The sequence below is a fragment of the Radiomyces spectabilis genome, assembly GCF_025331425.1.
Source record: "Radiomyces spectabilis strain NRRL 2753 chromosome Unknown BYT42scaffold_2, whole genome shotgun sequence".
NCBI classification, from domain to species: Eukaryota; Fungi; Mucoromycota; class Mucoromycetes; order Mucorales; family Radiomycetaceae; genus Radiomyces; species Radiomyces spectabilis.
In genome coordinates, this window is record NW_026251927.1 from 2,203,048 (window position 1) to 2,222,677 (window position 19,630).

Here is a 19,630-nt window from a genome sequence, read left to right on the forward strand (position 1 = left end):
TCTTTTTCACTCATTGCATTTTCTTTTACTTTATTGTATTTATTTTTTTGATCTCATCACCTTTGCAGACGCCCCATCCAACAAAATAATAAAACGCTGAAAGCAAAAGATACAAAAAGCAATTAAAAGCTTGTCATGACTTTATCATCCAAACGACAATTCCACAGTTACCTACCTCAAATGTTTCGATTCCCCAGGTTAGCAACCATCTATCGATTCATCAGGCTTCCGTTGTTTATGTCTCGATGCATGAATCTTCGTTTTTTTTGTTATTCCGCTCTATGATTGGGGTGTTAATATTTCACGTTTTTATTTTCAGTTTTGGATTTTGTCATTCGGACGAAAATACACGAAATTACGAACGTAGTTGCAAAATTGATAAACAACTTGAACGTGATCGCGGTCGACGAGAAAAGGAGTATAAAATCCTTTTGCTAGGTCAGTCTCCTGCCTTAACCTGTCGCTCCCTTCACCATCTATTTGCGCTTACACCGATCCTCGCTTTCACCGCGGCAATTGTCGATAGTAGGCAGTGGAGAATCCGGGAAATCCACTATTCTCAAACAGATGAAAATCATTGGTCAGAATGGTTACAATTACAAAGAACGCATTTCCTGGCGCGCCATTGTGTATCGCAACGTCATTGAATCCGCACAGACTTTACTACGAGCTCTCATGTCGCTCGGACTTACTTTTATCGATCCCATCAACGCCGTAAGTGCGGCATCAAACAATCTATCCATTTTTTAGCCCGAGAAAATCAACCTTCTCTTGTCACACACATACTAGGAATATGCGAATTTCATTCTGCAGAGCAAAACTCCGTATGACCCGCAATGTCAACTTGACACTGAATTGGCCGAAGCAATATACAACGTGTGGAAAGATCCCAATCTACAGAAATGCATCGAGGAAAGAGGTCATGGATACTACCTATTGGATTCGGCACCCTAGTAAGTTGACCCTCCAAACAGAAAAAAAAAGATCTATCTGACACCGAGTTTTTCGTCCGAAACAAACAATAACTCACCCTGAAAAAAAAAGGATGTCCCTGAAATTTTCCCAACTAATTTTTTGTTTCTTCTTTTTTTCTGGCCAGCTTTTTCGATGAAATCAAACGTATCGGGCATTCCGATTATATTCCTACGGATCAAGATGTCTTGCGGGCAAGACTCAAATCATCCGGCATTACCGAAATGCGTTTTGGGTTTGGCGGCATCTTTATTCAGTAGGTTTTTTAAAGCCTTTGGGCAGTGTGAACTCCCGTGGATTAACCGAGTCATTAAATATTTGCAAGTATGTTTGATGTGGGCGGACAACGATCAGAACGAAAAAAGTGGATCCATTGCTTCGAATCGGTCAGTTCCATCATCTTTTGTGTTGCACTGAGTGAGTACGATCAAGTGCTGTTGGAGGAATCAAGGCAGGTAAGTTCATTTACTTCTTTTTTTTTTGATACACCCATTCTAGAAAAGTAACAAGATTTTGTTTTTTTCGAATTAACCCTTCCCCTATTCTTTTTGCTTTTCGTTGGCTATTGTTTTCCCTTTTATGGTTTAGAATCGAATGCTTGAAAGTTTATCCTTATTTGAATCTGTCATCAACAGTCGATGGTTCATGCATACCTCGGTGATGCTGTTTCTCAACAAAATTGATGTTTTCAAAACCAAAATAACACGCGTTCCTATGGAAAAATATTTCCCGGATTACGGTGGTAAGTGATACTGTAATACTAAAATGACAACTGATGACAAGAAGATTGGGTTATTGACATTTGGGTTCTTTCTTGATAACCTTTTTTTTTTCTATTTTGGATCCATCATTTTCTTCAAGGAGGCAAAGATGTAAACAAGGCGGCAAAATATATTTTGTGGCGATTTATGCAGACAAATAGAGCCAAACTCCATATTTATCCCCAGTATGTATGCTCCGGCAAAATGAGTCGACATGGGACTTTACTCCTTAACACTTGGTTTAATATGATTTTTTTTTCTCGTTGGGTTCCAATTTTTATTATTATTATTTCACTCCTGCCTGGATAGTTTAACCCAAGCGACTGACACCTGCAATGCAAGTATTTCATCATGAGGGTTCCATGATTATTCAAAAAAGCTTATTCTTTTTACTCTTTTTATTTTTAGATCCGATTCGTCTTTGCCGCCGTCAAACAAACGCTGATAAAAAATGCTCTTCAGGAATCAGGCATGCTGTAAAAAAAAAAAAAAAAAAAAAAAAAAAAGCCCGCAACAACCACAACACTCACTGAACAAAAAAACAAAAAGAACCGAGCCTACTGAAAGAGAAGGAACAAATAACACGACTCTAAAAAAAGACGAGAAAAGGGAGAGCCATCCTATTGCAATATCACTGACTACTTCTATTCACGGCTCCTTATGTTTCTTTGTACAGTGTCTACCCCATTTTGTTTATGAGCTTTTGCAGTATTCCCGGTTTTTTGTACTATAGTATCATGTTGTTTCTTCTACTTCGTAATTATTCTCCTGAAAAGAAAAGAATGTGTTTGTTTTACTGTCCCATCTTCTTTTTATCTACGGATGGATGCCTTGATATACATGGTCCAATGTCTTTTTTCAGGAGACCCACCATAGAAAAAAAACGAGTTCATTCTCCTGGCAACACCAGGAAGTGCACTGCCCAAAAACCAAGGGGGATCTGCTCGTCATTGTTGACGGCATGATATGAGATGCATTTTATGGCCTTGAGAGATAACCTATGACTCGCCAAATTTATATCAAGTGCTATACAGAAAGTATCTGGTGAGATTTTGCCTTGTCGACAAAACTGTTTCATGCATTGAACAGTGCACTATCTGTCGAGGAAATATGGTATCCAGATGAACGCTCTTCATAAGAGCTCGCTAATCAACAAGTTTTGCAGCTGCTAGATTCTTGGGGATGAATAGATACATGCCAACCTTCAGCTAGAGAGCTTATTTCTTGTATGTCCTTTTCCCTGGACGTGAAGCTGGTGGCATAGGAAGAATGAGTGCATTTATCAACCAAGGTAACGGTTTTCAATGTGCCTTACCTAAAGTTATTCGGTAAATAGGGATTTCAATGTCGGGAAACATGAATAATCTTGCTCCAACGATGTAAATCCTCTTTGATTTGGCACTGGTCTAGGCGGACAATTCCACCTCAAGGAAGCATCAATTCTGTTGTCAAGCATGCCTGCTGCATAAAAAACAAAAAATCAAAAAAAAGGACAGGTAAACTTTCCAATTGGGTTCAAATGATTGGATGCAACCTATAAACTCCATCAATATCGCTGTCACTTGTGGTGAACACAGCAACACTTGTATTTTTACAATCCTAATATTGCTTGCACTGTCATAGTATAAAAAGGCTTAAATTTACGGAATATCACACTTTTGTAGAAATGGACCCTCGGTAATGCAGACAGCAAATAACAAAAAAAAAAAAAAAGGTGAGCAGAGACGTTGCGTGGGGAAAAAACCCGGCCACTGAATATGAAAAAGTCGTGATGACCAATCAGAAAATTTTTTCTGTTTTGGGTGGTCCATCATTCGTTGCTTGATTTTTTTGACTCGAAAAAGAAGTTTTAAAATGGCGCATGAAAAAAGCCTTCATCGGAGCGAGTCACAAAGCAGGCCGCTTATAAAAATTTTATTCTTATCATTTTTATTCTTACTTTCTTATTAGAACCCACTTTTTTTATCCCTTTTATTTTTGTTAAAAATGGCCAAAGCCGCAGTCAAGGACACCAAGAAGAATACCAAGGTTACTGCCAAGCCTGTGAAGAAGGTCGTCGAGGAGAAGCCTGTGGCCAAGAAGGAAGAAGAAGAAGAGGTTGCCAGCAGTGAATCCGAGGCCGGTTCCGATGACAGCTCGGATGAGGAAGGTGAAGATGCTGTGATGAAGGAAGATTCCGCTGACGAGGATGAATCCTCTGAAGCCTCCTCGGAGGAAGATGAAGAATCTGACGAAGAAGAGACCACTGCTGAAAAGCGCAAGGCCGAGGATGATGATGATGAGGAGGAAGAACGTCCCAAGAAGAATGTCAAGGTCGTCAAGAACCCTCCCCCTCAGCCTACCTTTGGTTCTGATGCTTTCACCATCTGGATTGGTCAACTCAACTACGATGTGACCGAAGAAGAATTGAAGGAACATTTCGCTGACTGTGGTGAAATCTCTGGCGTTCGTTTCCGATTTGATCCCATCACCAAGAAGAACAAGGGCTTTGCTTACCTCGACTTTGCCACTGAAGATGCTTTGAACAAGGCTTTGGAGAAGCAAGGTACTGAATTGCTTGGTCGCAGCATCAACGTCGATAAGGCCCAGCCTGCTCAGCCCCGCAAGTTGACCACCGAATTTGGTCCCAAGACAAACACCGTTTTCATTGCCAACTTGTCCCATGAGGTCGATGAAGATATCGTCCGTGAAGCTTTCAGCGAATTCGGTACCATCAACGAAGTGCGTCTCCCTACCAACCGTGAAACTGGTCAAATCCGTGGTATTGGTTACATTCAGTTTGCCTCCGAAGACGAGGCCGAAAAGGCTGTCAAGGACATGAACGGTGCTCTTCTCAACGGCCGTCCTCTCCGTACCGATTTCAGTGGTGATAACGATTCTGAACGCGCTGCCAAGCGTCGTGACGAATTCTTCGCTGGTCGTGGTGGTCGCGGTGGCAGCCGTGGTGGTTTCCGTGGCGGTCGCGGTGGAGGTTTCCGTGGTGGCCGTGGTGGAGGATTCCGCGGTGGTCGTGGTGGTCGCGGTGGTAACCGTGGTGGTTTCCGTGGTGGCCGTGGTGGTAGCTATTAAGCATGTACTTTCTTGCCTCTGTCATCCCCCCCCCTTCTATGTTCTTTTTTTTTCATCTCATTCTTTTAGATAACATTTCTTTTCTATGATCATTGTCATCGCATTAAATTTCTGTATCATTTGCAACAACTATTCAAAATATTATGTGTTTTTACTCTCATGTCATTTCTAAAAGTCTTATTTTGTTTGTGTGAATGGATGTAGTCATCCAATCGTATCTATCAACTGAATCGTTGCCTTGACATGTTATATGCAAATCTGAAAGGTGCGTCCAATAACCAACCAAAAAAAAAAAAGACGTCACATGATCCCATTTTTTCCGTTCTTGGTCTTCTTTTTTTTTTGGCCTGAAGCATGGGATTGCTATGCATTTATCCAAGCTCGCCGAACCAGCACAGAGTCGACAAACCATGGCATCCGTCTCAGCTAATACCAAAGTATGTAACTTGGACATTTAATGCATCGTGAGTCATTTCTCTGCGACTCACTCAAGTACTTGTCTTTTTGCTACAGCGATTATATATTGGCAATCTCGATCCGACCATAGATGAGTAGGTATCCTTAGCCCGAGCTATGTCGCATATGGTTGCAAACGTCAATTAAAATGATTATTAGATATCCTATTGTGAAACTTTTTCAGCCGTTTGGAAAGATCACATTTCTCGAGCTCATGATCCACCGAACGGGGCCGAAGAAGGGTCAGTCCAGAGGATTCTGTTTCTTGGAATTCGCGAAGAAAGAGGTAGAATCATTGACGCGAGACAAGCGACAAAAAAGATAAGAGAAAGGAATTGATGAGTGGTTTATAGGATGCGTTAAGAGCGTCGGCCAAACTTCATGGTCACGTTGTCAAGGGACGGCCACTGGTTGTGTCGTTTGCTCATCACGTAAGATTGGATCCTCATAATACATAAGGTTCGTTTTATTGACTGTGCCAATTTTGAGAATAGACCGCCGAACAAGACGAGCAAAGAGGACCAGGTTCTGCCACCACAGCCCATCGACCGAATGCATTCTCGATTTTACGGACCCAGAAAATGGCCAATGCAAGGTAAAAAAAAAAAAAAATCACAAAAGACTGAACAAATGAAGGTAGGCAAAATACTGAAGATCACTCCTCTCTTTTTGTTTGCGTTCAGTACGGATGCCAAAATTCAGGCCATTGAACGTAAACTAGCGTTACTACAAAAATCACCATCGTCGCCATCGTCACCTTCGTCTTACTCGGCCAAACCTTCTTCATCCAGTCAATTTTCCATCCGTTCCACACTGTCCACTGAAGCCAATACCGCCAATAAGCCAAAAGATCCACCCGTTACCAAGCATCGTTATAAACCTTATTAATTTCATCTCTTATTCCCGGCATTTCTCTTTTTGAGACATCACTTATTTTAGCAAGATTAGAACGTTTTCTTTTTTGTGTCCAACCACTTTTTTTTTCTTTTGCTGCGACGTGGTGGGAGTTGGCCGCGTCAGAATTTTTTTTTTTTTTTTTTTTTGACTTCCGTAGCTTGGCTTTTTTAAACTTTTGCCGTCAAACTTTATTCGTTCCGCTCGTTGCACAGATACTGCGGCGTCTTTTTCAGAAACCATAATGAATAGACAAATAGGGTTTTTCACATCGTACTAGTGAAAGAAATGTTATTCTCACATGTCGAATTGCCAGATGGTTGTATAGACCTCATCACTACAAAGGAGTATGCAAGAACTTTGGAAAAAGGGAGGTTTTCCTCAGCAACCACCGTGTATGGACAATCGGACACACAATGCGAAATTTTTTTTTCTTGATCTGCATAATTTGGGATTCATGTATGTGAATGCTGGCATGATCAGCTCCTTTGTTCATTCAAAAAATTTCTCTCCGCAGCAAAAAAGTGTCTCGACCTTTGTTTCGCCTCAGGAACGAGACCGGACGTTGCTGCGACAATGGCTTTATTCATTGTAGTGCAAAAAAAATTTTTTTACCTCTTTTTTTGGAAGAGGTACCAATGATTAAACAGAGTCGGTCTCAGCCCAGGACAAAAAGGCTTAATCTTCTTTCTGGTTATGGCTGGGTAGCATCGTCAACGATTGGTCATTACTGATCCTCAAATTTTGGTTGGTCTTGCAGGAAAATTCATGCCTCTTTTTAATTGGATAACCACTTGATTTAGCGCTAAGTGACTGCTGTGACCGGACGTGGGCGGACCCTGAATATGGATTTTAGAGCAAAAAAAAAAAAAAAAAAGAAAAAAAATTTTCAATATAAAGACGTCCATCAACGGAGCAACCTTTTTTCAACCTCCCTTTTCTTTTTTTCAAGAAAACAAAACGTAAGTTGTCTTTTTGACTGTCTGATTGCTTGATGAATAGTGAGAAAAAGCAGAATGTACTCATTCCTCTTTCTGTGATTGCCAATAGTAGCTGCCATGGGTAAGGAGAAGACTCACGTTAACGTCGTCGTCATTGGTCACGTCGATTCCGGCAAGTCCACCACCACTGGTCACTTGATCTACAAGTGCGGTGGTATTGACAAGCGTACCATTGAAAAGTTCGAGAAGGAAGCCGCCGAACTCGGTAAGGGTTCCTTCAAGTACGCTTGGGTTCTTGACAAGCTTAAGGCCGAACGTGAGCGTGGTATCACCATTGATATCGCCTTGTGGAAGTTCGAAACTCCCAAGTACCACGTCACCGTCATTGATGCCCCCGGCCATCGTGATTTCATCAAGAACATGATTACCGGTACCTCCCAGGCTGATTGCGGTATCTTGATTATTGCTGCCGGTACTGGTGAATTCGAAGCTGGTATCTCCAAGGATGGTCAGACCCGTGAGCACGCTTTGTTGGCTTTCACCCTCGGTGTCCGTCAGCTTATCGTTGCCATCAACAAGATGGATTCCACCAAGTGGTCCGAAGCCCGTTACAACGAAATCGTCAAGGAAGTTTCCGCTTTCATCAAGAAGATCGGTTTCAACCCCAAGGCTGTTCCCTTCGTCCCCATCTCTGGCTGGCACGGTGACAACATGTTGGAAGAATCTACCAACATGCCCTGGTTCAAGGGATGGACCAAGGAAACCAAGGCTGGTTCCAAGACTGGTAAGACCCTTCTTGAAGCCATCGACAACATCGAACCCCCGGTGCGTCCCTCCGACAAGCCCCTCCGTCTTCCCCTTCAGGATGTCTACAAGATTGGTGGTATCGGTACTGTGCCCGTTGGTCGTGTTGAAACTGGTGTTATCAAGGCTGGTATGGTCGTCACTTTCGCCCCTGCCAACGTCACCACTGAAGTCAAGTCCGTCGAAATGCATCACGAACAGCTCGCTGAAGGTGTTCCCGGTGACAACGTCGGTTTCAACGTGAAGAACGTTTCCGTCAAGGATATCCGTCGTGGTAACGTCTGCTCTGACTCCAAGAACGACCCCGCCAAGGAAGCCGGTTCCTTCACCGCCCAGGTTATCGTCTTGAACCACCCTGGTCAGATCGGTGCTGGTTACGCTCCCGTCTTGGATTGCCACACTGCTCACATTGCTTGTAAGTTCGCTGAGCTCCTCGAGAAGATTGACCGTCGTTCCGGCAAGTCCCTCGAAGCTGCTCCCAAGTTCGTCAAGTCTGGTGACTCTGCCATCGTCAAGATGGTTCCCTCCAAGCCCATGTGTGTTGAAGCTTACACTGAATATCCTCCTCTTGGTCGTTTCGCTGTCCGTGACATGCGTCAAACCGTCGCTGTCGGTGTCATCAAGGCCGTTGAGAAGGTTGACAAGACTGGCAAGGTCACCAAGGCCGCTGCCAAGGCTAGCAAGAAATAAGCTAGTTCATTGCATTTCCCCATTGATACTATCTTTAAATCCCCAAAACTTCATTTAGTAATCAACTCTTGTCTCTGTGTAAAGAAGGAAAAAAAGAAAGAGAAAATCACCCTGTCTCTTTTTTTTTGTAAAAATAAAATGTGAATATCAGAACAGTTAATACCTTGGGGATTTGTTTGTCTTTTCTTCGTAATGAACTGTGGGTCAACTTTTTGTATAGTTGGAGTGCGATGAATTTCGTATCATTGCCTGACATGTGAGCCGACGAAGAAATAGCAATGTTTGAATGTCCATGTTGCGCCAAAGTCTGCAGGTGATCCATCGTCAGGAACACGCATATAGTAAGGCAATGGCCAGTGTTTTATGGTAAGTGTTTTATTTGAGTTCATTGATTGGTGAGAGTGGACGAGATCATTTGAACAGATTTAGTTCCGATCTGTGGTCTGTAGAATGTGGGTGATTTTTCTGCCTTATAACTAAAAATATAGGGTGTAGGTTGGTGAAATATGGCTAGAGGATGGATGGCTCTCTAACGAGTAAAAGCGAGTCTAAACTGTCATCAAGAGAAGCATTATCGATCGACTGAGGTATGGACGTTACCATGAAGAGACGGTTCAATTTTTTTCATTATTGGCAACCTGATCCTTCACATGAATCAAGAAACGCAAGGCCTGTACGACCTTGAGCTTTCACTGAACGCACGATATCTTCTTGGAACGTGGCGGCTGACACCATCCGTTCATTCATTTTTGCGTTTCGTCACAATCGTTCACATGAATGAAAAATCCCCGTTGGGTTAGTCACTGTGTCTTTCTCCATGTTCGATTCTGATTGATTCCGCCTATGCGTTCTGTTTTACCAGGAACGGTTACTTTGACGTATCCATTATGCAAGTCATCAAGCCCATTCATGGGTCTTTTGACATTCTCAAATTGAAGCACTTCTTCTTTTCTCACAAGAAACATGGCTATGTGTATCCAATGATCGCATCGAATAATCTCCGTAGTCTTCCATGCAGGATAAGCTGTAAAATAATGTATTTTCATGCAGGTGAACCGCATCAAACAACCACACAATCTCTGCTTTGTTGGTAATGTTATGGTTGCTTCATGTTACTAGCGATACCTTTATTGCCATATATTGTGGCCAATGGTTGGCGTGTATCATTTTGCCTCGGACATAACTCTTCAAATACACTAAAAAAAGCGCCCACGATAGAGGAAAAACCGTGCCTATTCAGGATGTCACAAGTGTCACTGTGGCCATATGCGAAGCCGGATCGGACCTGTTTTGGTCATCACAATTCGCCATCCAGGCAAGCCCTGAATCCTGGAACACGAGCAGAACATTGATATCACTTCGTAAAAGGGCCGGCTTAAAGAACAATACAAAGAAAAACGCATGGTGGGCCTTTTTTTTTGTCATCATTATTCTTTATAAGAATGATGCACCTCATCCATACAATGCGATCGATCTTGCAGCTTGTGGAGCAATGTGGCTATTTGTATCCCACCTTGTTTCGTTCTCGACCAATAAACGTTTGAGTGCAAGGTAACCACGGTCCTACTGTACCTGAAATCGATGTTGTGGTTGAAGCAAATAGAGTAAAAGGATTAACATCAAGCCATTGCACGCTTATAGCAAAAAAAAAAAAAAAAAAAAAAAAAAGGTAGGTCTGCTTTCTTTGCTCCTAAGCCAACTGTAATATTGATGACTATAGTGGTCCAGTTCAATAATTCTTTGCTTAAATCCTTGATTCACCCATTTGATATCCTGTTCACGTCTCGCCCGTATAAACTCCGATATCTCAATGATAAGGTGCTTGTACGCTCATTTCTGATTTGTAATGTGCATCAGAGAAAGTTCAACTGCCGTAGACTAAGTTAGTTCGAGAATAAGTGGTCCAATAGGGTGTTTGAACGATATTTATTCAAGTTGATATTGGCGCGCGACAAAGAGAACGAGGGCGGTTGTAGCTGCACTGCTTTCTTGTTTGTATTTTGCATCTAGTTTTGGAGTGACGGGTGCCTTTGAATGAATGTCGGCGATCGCATCTCAATCTTGCCTTATTTGGATCCACGAGTTATCCGCCATTGCAACCACTAGGAACCCCCGCCTACGGAAATTTCAAGATAGAGCAAAGAAAATTGAAAAAGCACATGCGTTTCTTTTTTTCCCAACTTTTTTTTAATATGGTGGGTACGCCGGGGATCCGGAAATTCCGGCTAGATTATCGGGGAGCATCTTTTTCCTTACTCTTGTCCCTTATTGTATAGTATGTGCGTTGGTATGGTGGCACGGCGCCTTTTATTGGAATAACTGTGCGACGGTCAGTTATCGGAAACTGTGGGTTTCCCGATCAACCACGGCAGAATATGGCATAATGACCAATGAGGGAAATTCTCAGACCGGACTACGCATAAGATTACGGGTCTACCCAAAATAAACTGGTTGTGAATCTGACCGCCCTGTCTTGTTCTCTTCTACTGAAGAACCAACCCAACTCAACCAACCGTTCGAAACCTGTGCCTTTTTTTTTTCCATGTTATAGGCGATCATCGGATTTCGGATCACTCATGAAACTGGGTCTGGAAACGGGAAAGGGGGAGGGGTCCGGTCCTTATGAGATGCAGTGGCCATAACATGCAGCGGGAGGAGATGAACTACATGTTTATCTCCCTGAAATAGATAGTGGGCTTAGGTCGATGTATGATAAGCTGGCAATCATATCATTGTAACTTGCGTCGGTGATATTCGGATACTCGGGGGTGGCAGAATTCAATCTCATAAGAAGAAGAAAAAAGATACATTACAGTGGATGTTCATCAGTGATTTAGGATGATAGAGAGGGGTATTTCCATTTGAAGAGTGGCAATATGTATCATAGGATGTATAAATTTAGCAACCGGAAGCCAATGATCGATAATGGAGAGTGGACCCCGCAGCAAAATTTTCACGATTCGGGATAGGTGCAAATGAGGGACGGATGGTGCCATTGCTAAGCGATGATCATCACGTCATAAGTATCGTTTCACGCGATGAAAAAAAGATGATGCATGCAACATCATATGCTGTACGGAGCACTCCACTGGAACCCGAGACATTTTGAATTCACCACCATGGGTTGGTCAAAAAAAAAGCACGGACCAGACAATGAATATGGGAACTCTGCACGGTGCATGGCGGTGAGGTACCCCTAACTAAACTCACAAAGAAAAAGGGAAAATAGAAATAGGGAATGATGAAAAAAGGATGATTTTTTATATTGACAGTGACGTTTTATCGAAACATCAAGGACCTTTGTTTCTTTTTCTTATGACGGGTTTCCTTGGGGTATCCTGACTCGCTCATTTGACCGTATCATGAGATACTTACTCTCTTTCCAGCCCCTGGAGCGAGTTTAATTTTTTTTTTGTCCTTCTTAGCCCAAAATAATCACAAAAAATAAAATAATAGGGCGCCCATTTTGTGTTGCAATTCGTCGCCTGCATTGGACCAATAAACGATCGGCATGAACCGTCATTAAAATGCCGCACTTTTCTCACACACACACCGGCATTCTATTCATACATAAAATCTGCACATTGACCTCTTTTTTCTTCCTTTTTATCATTTTCTTTGTTGTTACCCAATTTTTTTTTTCTGATATCCTTGTTCTTTTTTCCTTTTTTCTTTTTCTTTTTTTTTCTGGTCTTGCTTCTTTGTCGGCTTTTTTTAAATCACCAACTACGCATTCAAAGGGCAATTTTCCTCATCACGTAGCAACCTTGTTAAGACCAAGAAAAAAAAACAGAGTCACTGAAAAAGACAAATCAAATACCCTTTTTTTTTCTTTATCCATCTCCATCCGGCTTTTATAAAAAAAAGAATGGTCGATCAACAGCCTCTCAAATTACGTAATCCAACCCAATACCATCTCCTTGCCAGTCAGCAACATAAGCAAGAAGATTTCCTTGACATGGAGGATCCGTCGTTGGATTATGGGGACGGATTCCAAACGAATTTTTTGAGCCCCATGTCGTCGAATTCGCTGCAGGAATTCGATGATTTCGAGGGCGGAAATAAAAAGCGTGCTCCAGGTTTTGGGGTGTCGACGGGCAATCGAGGCGATCTATTTACGGAGGAATCGCCCAGTGACTATTCATTGACATCGGTCGATGATCCGTGGACGCATAACTTTGTGGGACCGATGGATATCCACAGAAGCAATAATAGCAATAACCATCATCACCACGTCGGGAGCGGAAACCATTCGGCATTGGGTTCACAACTGAAGCAGCCCATGTTCATGCCTTCCAGCAGTTTTGATTCTGCCAGTTTCTTTCCAATGTCGGCTCCCGCCAATATTGGTTTCGATCAGCACTTTGGGGGTTCGTCACCCACCACCACCATGCATCCGGGCTTGGCTTCATTACATCATCGTCAGCCTACTTCCTTCGATTCCGTCACACCCACTTCGGTCGCAGCAGTAGGGTCTGGATCCTTTGAAGACGATTACGCTATGCAAATGAAGTAAGCTTCTTTTTCTCTGTGTGTGTGCGTGTGTGTGTGCTTGGGTTTTTTCCTAGTTCAGACACCATGGTTTCAAGTTTTTTTTTTCTTGTAAAGTATTGAACCTTAATTTTTTTTTTTTTTTGTGTCTTGCTTCTCCTATGTTTTAGTCTCCAAGTCATGATGGAAAAACGGCGTCGTCGACGAGAATCACATAATGCAGGTAAGAAAAAAAGCGATGATGGAGAGCCCGGATGATAAAATGCTCATCTTTATCTCTTTTTTTTTCCCTTTTATTCATGCATTTCAGTGGAACGACGACGGCGGGAAAATATTAACGAACGAATTCAGGAACTGGGTAGTTTATTGCCAGATTCCATGTTGGAAGATTTGCAAACTTCGGCAAATATGACCAATGGCAACAATAATAACAAGCCGAACAAAGGCGCCATCTTGCGGAAATCCGTCGACTATATCCGGTTGATGCAACAAGACCTTAGCGGTTACCAGCAGCGTTTACATGAGCTGGAGAAATTGGTGGAACAATACCGCAAGAAAGAAAGAACCCCATGACATTAATTCGCCTTGTTCGTTGAGGTCCCGGACTTCCGATGTTTGTATTGATTACCGTATTATTATTATTGTTGGTTGCAATCTTTTTTCTTCTTCTCTACCCCCTCGTTTGTTATCGTATTCGTTTTTTCTCATTCCTTTTTCCGTTGTGTTTTATTTTCTGGTGTTTTTTTTCCTTGTCCACGGGTACTTTTTTGCTATTTCCGAAACAAATCTGTTCTTTCCTCTTTCTGTGGATATCATATTATTATTGTTTTGTTGTAGTTGTTTTTTGCTTCATACGTTATCTATATAATTAAAATCTTTGAAAAATTAGCGATTTTGTAAATCACATGATCTACACTAAGTTATCAAGACCTGTTAAACCTTTTTTTCATCTTTCAACCATGCCTCGCTGCCCACTTTCACGATAATAGGCGAAACAATCAGCAGCAAGATGCCGTTTGCACCAGTTGTGGTCAAACAGAGCATCGTCGCCGTTCACATAAAATGTGAGTGGAGCTCTTTTTTGAAGAAAGGTGATTGACGATACGACGATCTGGTGTTTTGTAGCATCATTTAATTTGGGTTATCTGTCAGTTATACTGTATATGCCCTTTCATTCTCTTCAGTAATCGAATGATACATGGAGCAGATATGCTTCGATCTGTGTAGCTCATCATTCATGCATCAGTGAGGTGACTATTGTTTCATCCATGGAAAATCACATATTTTTATCCGAATTTTTTCTTCTTCTTTAGTTTTGCATCTCTTCTGTTTGCCTGGAAATCCCTCACTATCATTGCATCCATCATCCATCACCAGACTATGGCGTGTATCTGATCCGGTCGATTCGATTATTATGAAAAAAGGTACCTTTTGTGTGATACGACTATCCGTTTTTCGACAAGAAAAAATTTACCTGTCCTTTTTCTCTATTCTGTCTTTAGCTTTTGGTTTTCTCTCCGGTTTTCTTTTGCCTGGCAAGCCATTCAAGCCATCCATCCCTCCAAAACCTTTCTACTTTGTTCGGGCACCAGATTGTGGCCAATCCGGTTTTTGTCGTCAAAGGACATCTTCGGTCGTGTGGCTCTCTTTCTCATCGGGAAACGCTGACGCGTCCTCCTCATGTTGCCCTCATTTGGATTCCTACTCTTGATATCGTCTTTCATGTAAGTATTCTTTTCGCAGTCTTCCCTCTTTTTTTCGCCACAGGTTTTTTTGTGAGATTTTTACTGACGCAAGTTTTATTTTCTTTTATTTTTACTCGGGAAAACTATCGATATCTGGCCTCCAGCTCGAAATTACCGGCACTTCTGACCACATCAATATCTTGGCCCTGCTCAAGCTGACACCACCGCCCCAAAAATATTCCGCCGCTTAACTGTTTCTGCAAGCAATTTTCTTTTCCGCATCGAAGAAGAAGCTTACGTGTGGTCCGTATACATATTTTCTTTCGGCACAATGTTTGATTTAAAGGTAAACCAACCGCAAATGTTCCACTTTTTGGCCCATGTGGTTGACCTGATCATCATTCTTGCATTGGCAGAGTGACTATTGTTTCATCCATGGGAACTCATTCATTTTGTCTTCAATTTTTTCTTTTTCCTTTGGTTTTCTCCCTCTTTCCGTTTACCTGAAAAGCCCTCACTATCATTGCATCCTCACCCGCATCCACATCCATCATCCATCATCCAGACTATGGTGTATCCGGCGTCTATCTGTAACCGGTCAAGTCGAGTATTATCAAAAAGGTACCTTTTGTGTGATGTGACTATTCGTTTTTCGACAAGAAAAAACTCACGTTCTTTTTTCTCTACCCCTTCTTTAGCTTTTGGTTTTCTCTCCGGTTTTCTTTTCGCTTGGCAAGTCATCCATCCCTCCAAATCTTTCTACTTTGTTCGCGCTCAAATGTGGCCAAACCGGTTTTTGTCGTCAAAGGCATCGTCGGTGGTGTGACTCTCTTTTTCATCGGGAAACGCTGACGCGTCCTCCCCAGGTTCCTCTCATATGGATTGCTGCCCGTGGTATCGCCTTCGATATTTCTTCCCGACCATTTTATTTTGTAGTTGTAGTATGTATTTTGTATTTTAGTGAATAGTCTTCTTGCAGTCTTTTCCTCCTTTTTTTTCCCACAGGGTTTTTAGGGGGTTTTTACAGACGCACCTATTGTATTTACTTTTTTTTTTTATATTTGTATCCTTTCTTTATTTCGGTCGGGAAGCCCTCGGTATCTGCTGCATCAAACATCAAAGGTAAAATATCTCAACGAAATTTGAATCAACCAAAGAGCTTACTAACTCATTTTTTTTAAATACCCAACATTCCCACACATCTTTGTAGATCTATCATAACCTTGGGCGGGACAGAACGGAGGGGGTCAATAAGTGCTGCTTTGTTCATTAAAAGTGTTTCATGGTATGCCAGAGTATTGACATTAATATACCAAAGTTCCATCAAGAGTCTCGCCCAGGTTATGCCGTATTGCGTTAGGCTTTTGTCTGACGAATGTCGCTCAATGTAAGAGTGCGACATCCAGTAGCAGGTGGCATCCATTGCACAGCGGGTGTACGGCTTGTTATCAAGTTTACGTTACTCCAAAACCAAATCCTTACCCATTTTTGTTCCCGGCTTTGTTTTTTTTTGGTGTTCCTTTTATTCGACTCTTATACACATCGGTTCATAGTTCAACCAAAAAAAGGAGTTTCTTTTTTGTGTGTAATTCCTAGGATGTATAGTTTTTATTTTACAGAAAAAAAAAAAGGAAATCATCAATATACTACTGTTCATATACTAATTTTTTTTGATGATCATCAAACAATTCATGATCGAAACTTTTTTTCTCAATGCCAAAGCATGTGATGCTTGACAAACCATGTTCATTCGTTTGTTGCTTTTTTTTTTTACAATTTGGCTTCAGCGGGTAATTCAGACATCATGAGGTCCTTGAGATCATTAGCGGCGTCTTCGAGGCATTGTTTCATGTGGTGAGTACCGTTGATAAACTTGGTACCGTGTACTTCCAAATCCTTGACACTGGCCACATTGAATTGAAGAGCGTTGTTCTTGATCATGTAGGCAATACCGTAACCGTCGTTGTACACCTGACCCCAACCGTAACCGTCAAAATGTTCGGATGACAACTGGGAAGTCGACAAGTACCAGTGCTGAGAGTAGCTGAAAGCGGGATCCTTGAACAAAGCAGGAGCGTTTTCACCGGCCTCCAAAGCATTCTTTAAACCGAACAAGTGACGATCGACACCGTGGCCATTGACGGCGTCAGCCATGTAAGCGCCCTGAGCTTTAAGAGCGGCACGGAAAGCTGCAATCTTATCTTCGCGCGAAGCGTAAGGATCTTCCATAGTCTTGACAAAAGCCACCGATTCCGAGGTCACGCTACGAGCGGTTTCGGTACGACCACGTTGGAATTTACGGGTTTGAGCCGATTCGTAAGTAGGACGCGAAGTGCCAAACAACTTGTAGTAGGCCAACTGAATCACCATTTGGACATAACCGTCGGGAGAGCTCTTGAACTTCTTGATCAAGTTCTTGCCGTAACCGTGATAAGCCAACACGGTCAATTCGTGCTTCTTGATTAATTCATCAATATCCTTTTCAGCCGACTGGATGGTCTGTTGAAGTTCGTTGTTCACTTGGAATTTGATCTCGGACGGAGCAGGAAGGTCCGATCGCACTTGTTCAGCACCATGATCAATCAAATTTCGCGCAAGACTAAAATCCCCCCCAAAAAGTGACAATCAGCCTATGACACACAGCCTTGAATTGATAGATCGGATACATACCCATCACAAACGTATTCGTTCAAGCGGCAAGTGGCAGTACCATCCATGCAAGAGTGCTACGGAGAACATTAAAAATGAGCATCATCTGTAACTGACTCCGAAATCCAATAGATGGTGCTTACCTCGCCCATGAAACCGGCTTTACCGTTTTCAAAGACAATAAACTGAAGAGGCTTGTCATAGAAACGGTTACGACCGTCACCATGCCAGCAAGCACGGGAACCTTCATCACGAGTCACAGGAGAAAAGTCATCCAAACACACAACAAACGAAGATGACTCAATCTTATCCAAAGCACGCTTGTTCTCAGGATTGGCGGCCATCAACACTTGGCGGGCCTACAAAAAAATAAACAAGCCAGTCATCAGCATTTGAAAAATGCCAAAATTCCAATTCCGACTCCAGAAATCATTTGAAGCTTACATCAGTCCATTTATCACGGTTGGCCGCGGTCAAAGCACCAATGGCAGGACCCTTGGCGTCGCCTGCTTGATCAATAACTTGTTGGAATTGTTGTTCCAATTCGGCCGTTGACAATTGTCGGCCGTTGTGAATGGTATCAATGACGTAGAACTTGTTCTTGCGGATAGCAATGATGTGATTGTTTTGGGTGGGATCAAAAGCGATTTCGACATCCGAAGGCTTGGTGGGAATACGGCAGTTGTTGAACATGTACTTGTAAGAATCCATACACATGGGTTCGCCCTTGGCATATTCGGGTTCCAACGTTTTCCTGATCAAAGAATCTTGTGTTAATGGCCCTGATTCTCATTTTTTGCGAGGGAGGGGGCGGGGTGGGGCGAGGAGGGGTACTGTTGCCTAGTCTACTCGTTTCAGGATACTTACTGGACGACTTGGTTCTTGAATTCCAAAGCGGCGGTGGTGATGGCGGCGGCGCGTTTGGCGGGCAACTTGCGGAGCTTATCATCCTTGTAGTAGAAAAAGTAGCTGACATAAATCACGACGGGATCACGGTAGGCCATGTAGGCACCGTCCAACCACCAATCTTCCAACCAGTTGACGATTTTGGGATCATTGGCGCGAGCCAATAAACGTTCCTGAAGTTTCTCACCCACACCTCCCGGTGCTTCGAATTCCTTGACGGCCTGTTCGGTGTGTTTGTAGTCCTCATCGCTCAGCAAGGGACGCACGCTCTTCAAGTATTTTTGCAGAGTGCCATTCAATGCCGGCACAGGAAGCTTGGGCAAATTGCTCTGATAACGTAACATCGGGCCAGCCGCGTTAGGATCAACAGGTGTCTTGGGAGCGGGCTTGGCTGTAGCCATCATACGATGGGTCATCTAACAGATGAAAGGAAAAAAAGGAACTGTCAATGAACCGTACATGAACCGGGCCCAACTGATAGACCTTGAGAAAAAGGTCCTTGACTTTGGGGGAGAGCATTTTTTGGTGTGTCGAGGTAGGGGAACTTACCATATTGCGACCAGCCAAAGAGACTCGAGGAGTCAATCGGGAGACGTTTTTTAGACTCAATGCACGAATGGACATGAGAAAAAGGAAAAAAGAGGAAAGTGGAGGGGGAAAGAGTTTTGTTTTTGGGCAAGAAAAACGAAAAAGGATGGCATGTGCGAAATTTAGGTTGTATTTATATAATCCGACAAGTCAGGATGGTCTTGAATTTTTTTGAAACCCGCACGTGATAAACGAGTGAGCATCTTTTGTTTTCGTTCCGATTTCCTTCTTGCATCCGCCATTTCAAATGAACAAAAGAGCTTTTATACCCAACCTTCGAGTCTTAAATGTACCCTTTTTAGCTTGTTCGTATATTACCCCGCTTGCCTTTTTTGGTATAGTTTGCCTCACTCGGTGACGCTCTCATCCATTGACTGGCACAGTATATTTCAGGAACACTTCCTATAGACTCAGTCATGCCCCACCCTATTCAGATCGCCACCGACTGTCAAGTTTTTTTTTTTTTTTTTTTTTTTTTATCATGACGGTCTTTTTTAAACCACGGTGTTTGAAAATACAAAAAGAGTAGAATGAAATCATTGATATCTTGGGGCCGGGAAGAGAAACCAAACTGCGACTGTTATCAAATTCACGGGGAATTTTTTTTTCTGTGAGCGAGACTTCACGGGTCAAGGAGGAGTGTAGCCGATCCCGGCGAATTACGCAAAAGAGGGTCTTGCTCCTGCCTCAAAAAGGATAATGCCAGACCAACTTATTGCTCCGT

The 19,630-nt window shown here is 42.6% G+C and overlaps 5 protein-coding genes across 5 annotated transcripts; 4 read left to right on the forward strand and 1 right to left on the reverse strand.

The window, feature by feature from the left end:
• The first annotated feature begins 434 nt into the window (after positions 1–434).
• On the forward strand, positions 435–2,239 carry BYT42DRAFT_557414 (guanine nucleotide binding protein, alpha subunit). Its single transcript, XM_051566888.1, has 8 exons — positions 435–714; positions 790–953; positions 1,100–1,228; positions 1,298–1,427; positions 1,561–1,714; positions 1,834–1,918; positions 2,043–2,070; positions 2,142–2,239. Exons 1-8 carry the CDS (start codon positions 568–570, stop codon positions 2,211–2,213), a joined length of 909 nt encoding a protein of 302 aa, XP_051427538.1. The 5' UTR covers positions 435–567; the 3' UTR covers positions 2,214–2,239.
• A 1,446-nt stretch (positions 2,240–3,685) lies between these two features.
• Positions 3,686–5,067, forward strand: BYT42DRAFT_557423 (uncharacterized protein). Its single transcript, XM_051566889.1, has one exon. It carries the CDS (start codon positions 3,720–3,722, stop codon positions 4,800–4,802), a length of 1,083 nt encoding a protein of 360 aa, XP_051427539.1. The 5' UTR covers positions 3,686–3,719; the 3' UTR covers positions 4,803–5,067.
• A 1-nt stretch (position 5,068) lies between these two features.
• Positions 5,069–6,383, forward strand: BYT42DRAFT_557425 (uncharacterized protein). The gene is made up of 6 exons (XM_051566890.1): positions 5,069–5,130; positions 5,156–5,239; positions 5,368–5,544; positions 5,612–5,689; positions 5,753–5,853; positions 5,942–6,383. The coding sequence occupies exons 1-6, from the start codon at positions 5,107–5,109 to the stop codon at positions 6,144–6,146; spliced, it is 669 nt and encodes a 222-aa protein (XP_051427540.1). The 5' UTR covers positions 5,069–5,106; the 3' UTR covers positions 6,147–6,383.
• A 5,761-nt stretch (positions 6,384–12,144) lies between these two features.
• Positions 12,145–13,934, forward strand: BYT42DRAFT_557434 (helix-loop-helix DNA-binding domain-containing protein). The gene is made up of 3 exons (XM_051566891.1): positions 12,145–13,099; positions 13,249–13,301; positions 13,389–13,934. Exons 1-3 carry the CDS (start codon positions 12,456–12,458, stop codon positions 13,649–13,651), a joined length of 960 nt encoding a protein of 319 aa, XP_051427541.1. The 5' UTR covers positions 12,145–12,455; the 3' UTR covers positions 13,652–13,934.
• A 2,412-nt stretch (positions 13,935–16,346) lies between these two features.
• On the reverse strand, positions 16,347–19,075 carry BYT42DRAFT_527191 (acyltransferase ChoActase/COT/CPT). The gene is made up of 6 exons (XM_051565357.1): positions 18,868–19,075; positions 18,280–18,734; positions 17,857–18,166; positions 17,556–17,771; positions 17,434–17,489; positions 16,347–17,362 (listed from the first exon to the last, which is right to left on the reverse strand). The coding sequence occupies exons 1-6, from the start codon at positions 18,940–18,942 to the stop codon at positions 16,534–16,536; spliced, it is 1,941 nt and encodes a 646-aa protein (XP_051427542.1). The 5' UTR covers positions 18,943–19,075; the 3' UTR covers positions 16,347–16,533.
• Between the last annotated feature and the right edge of the window lie 555 nt (positions 19,076–19,630).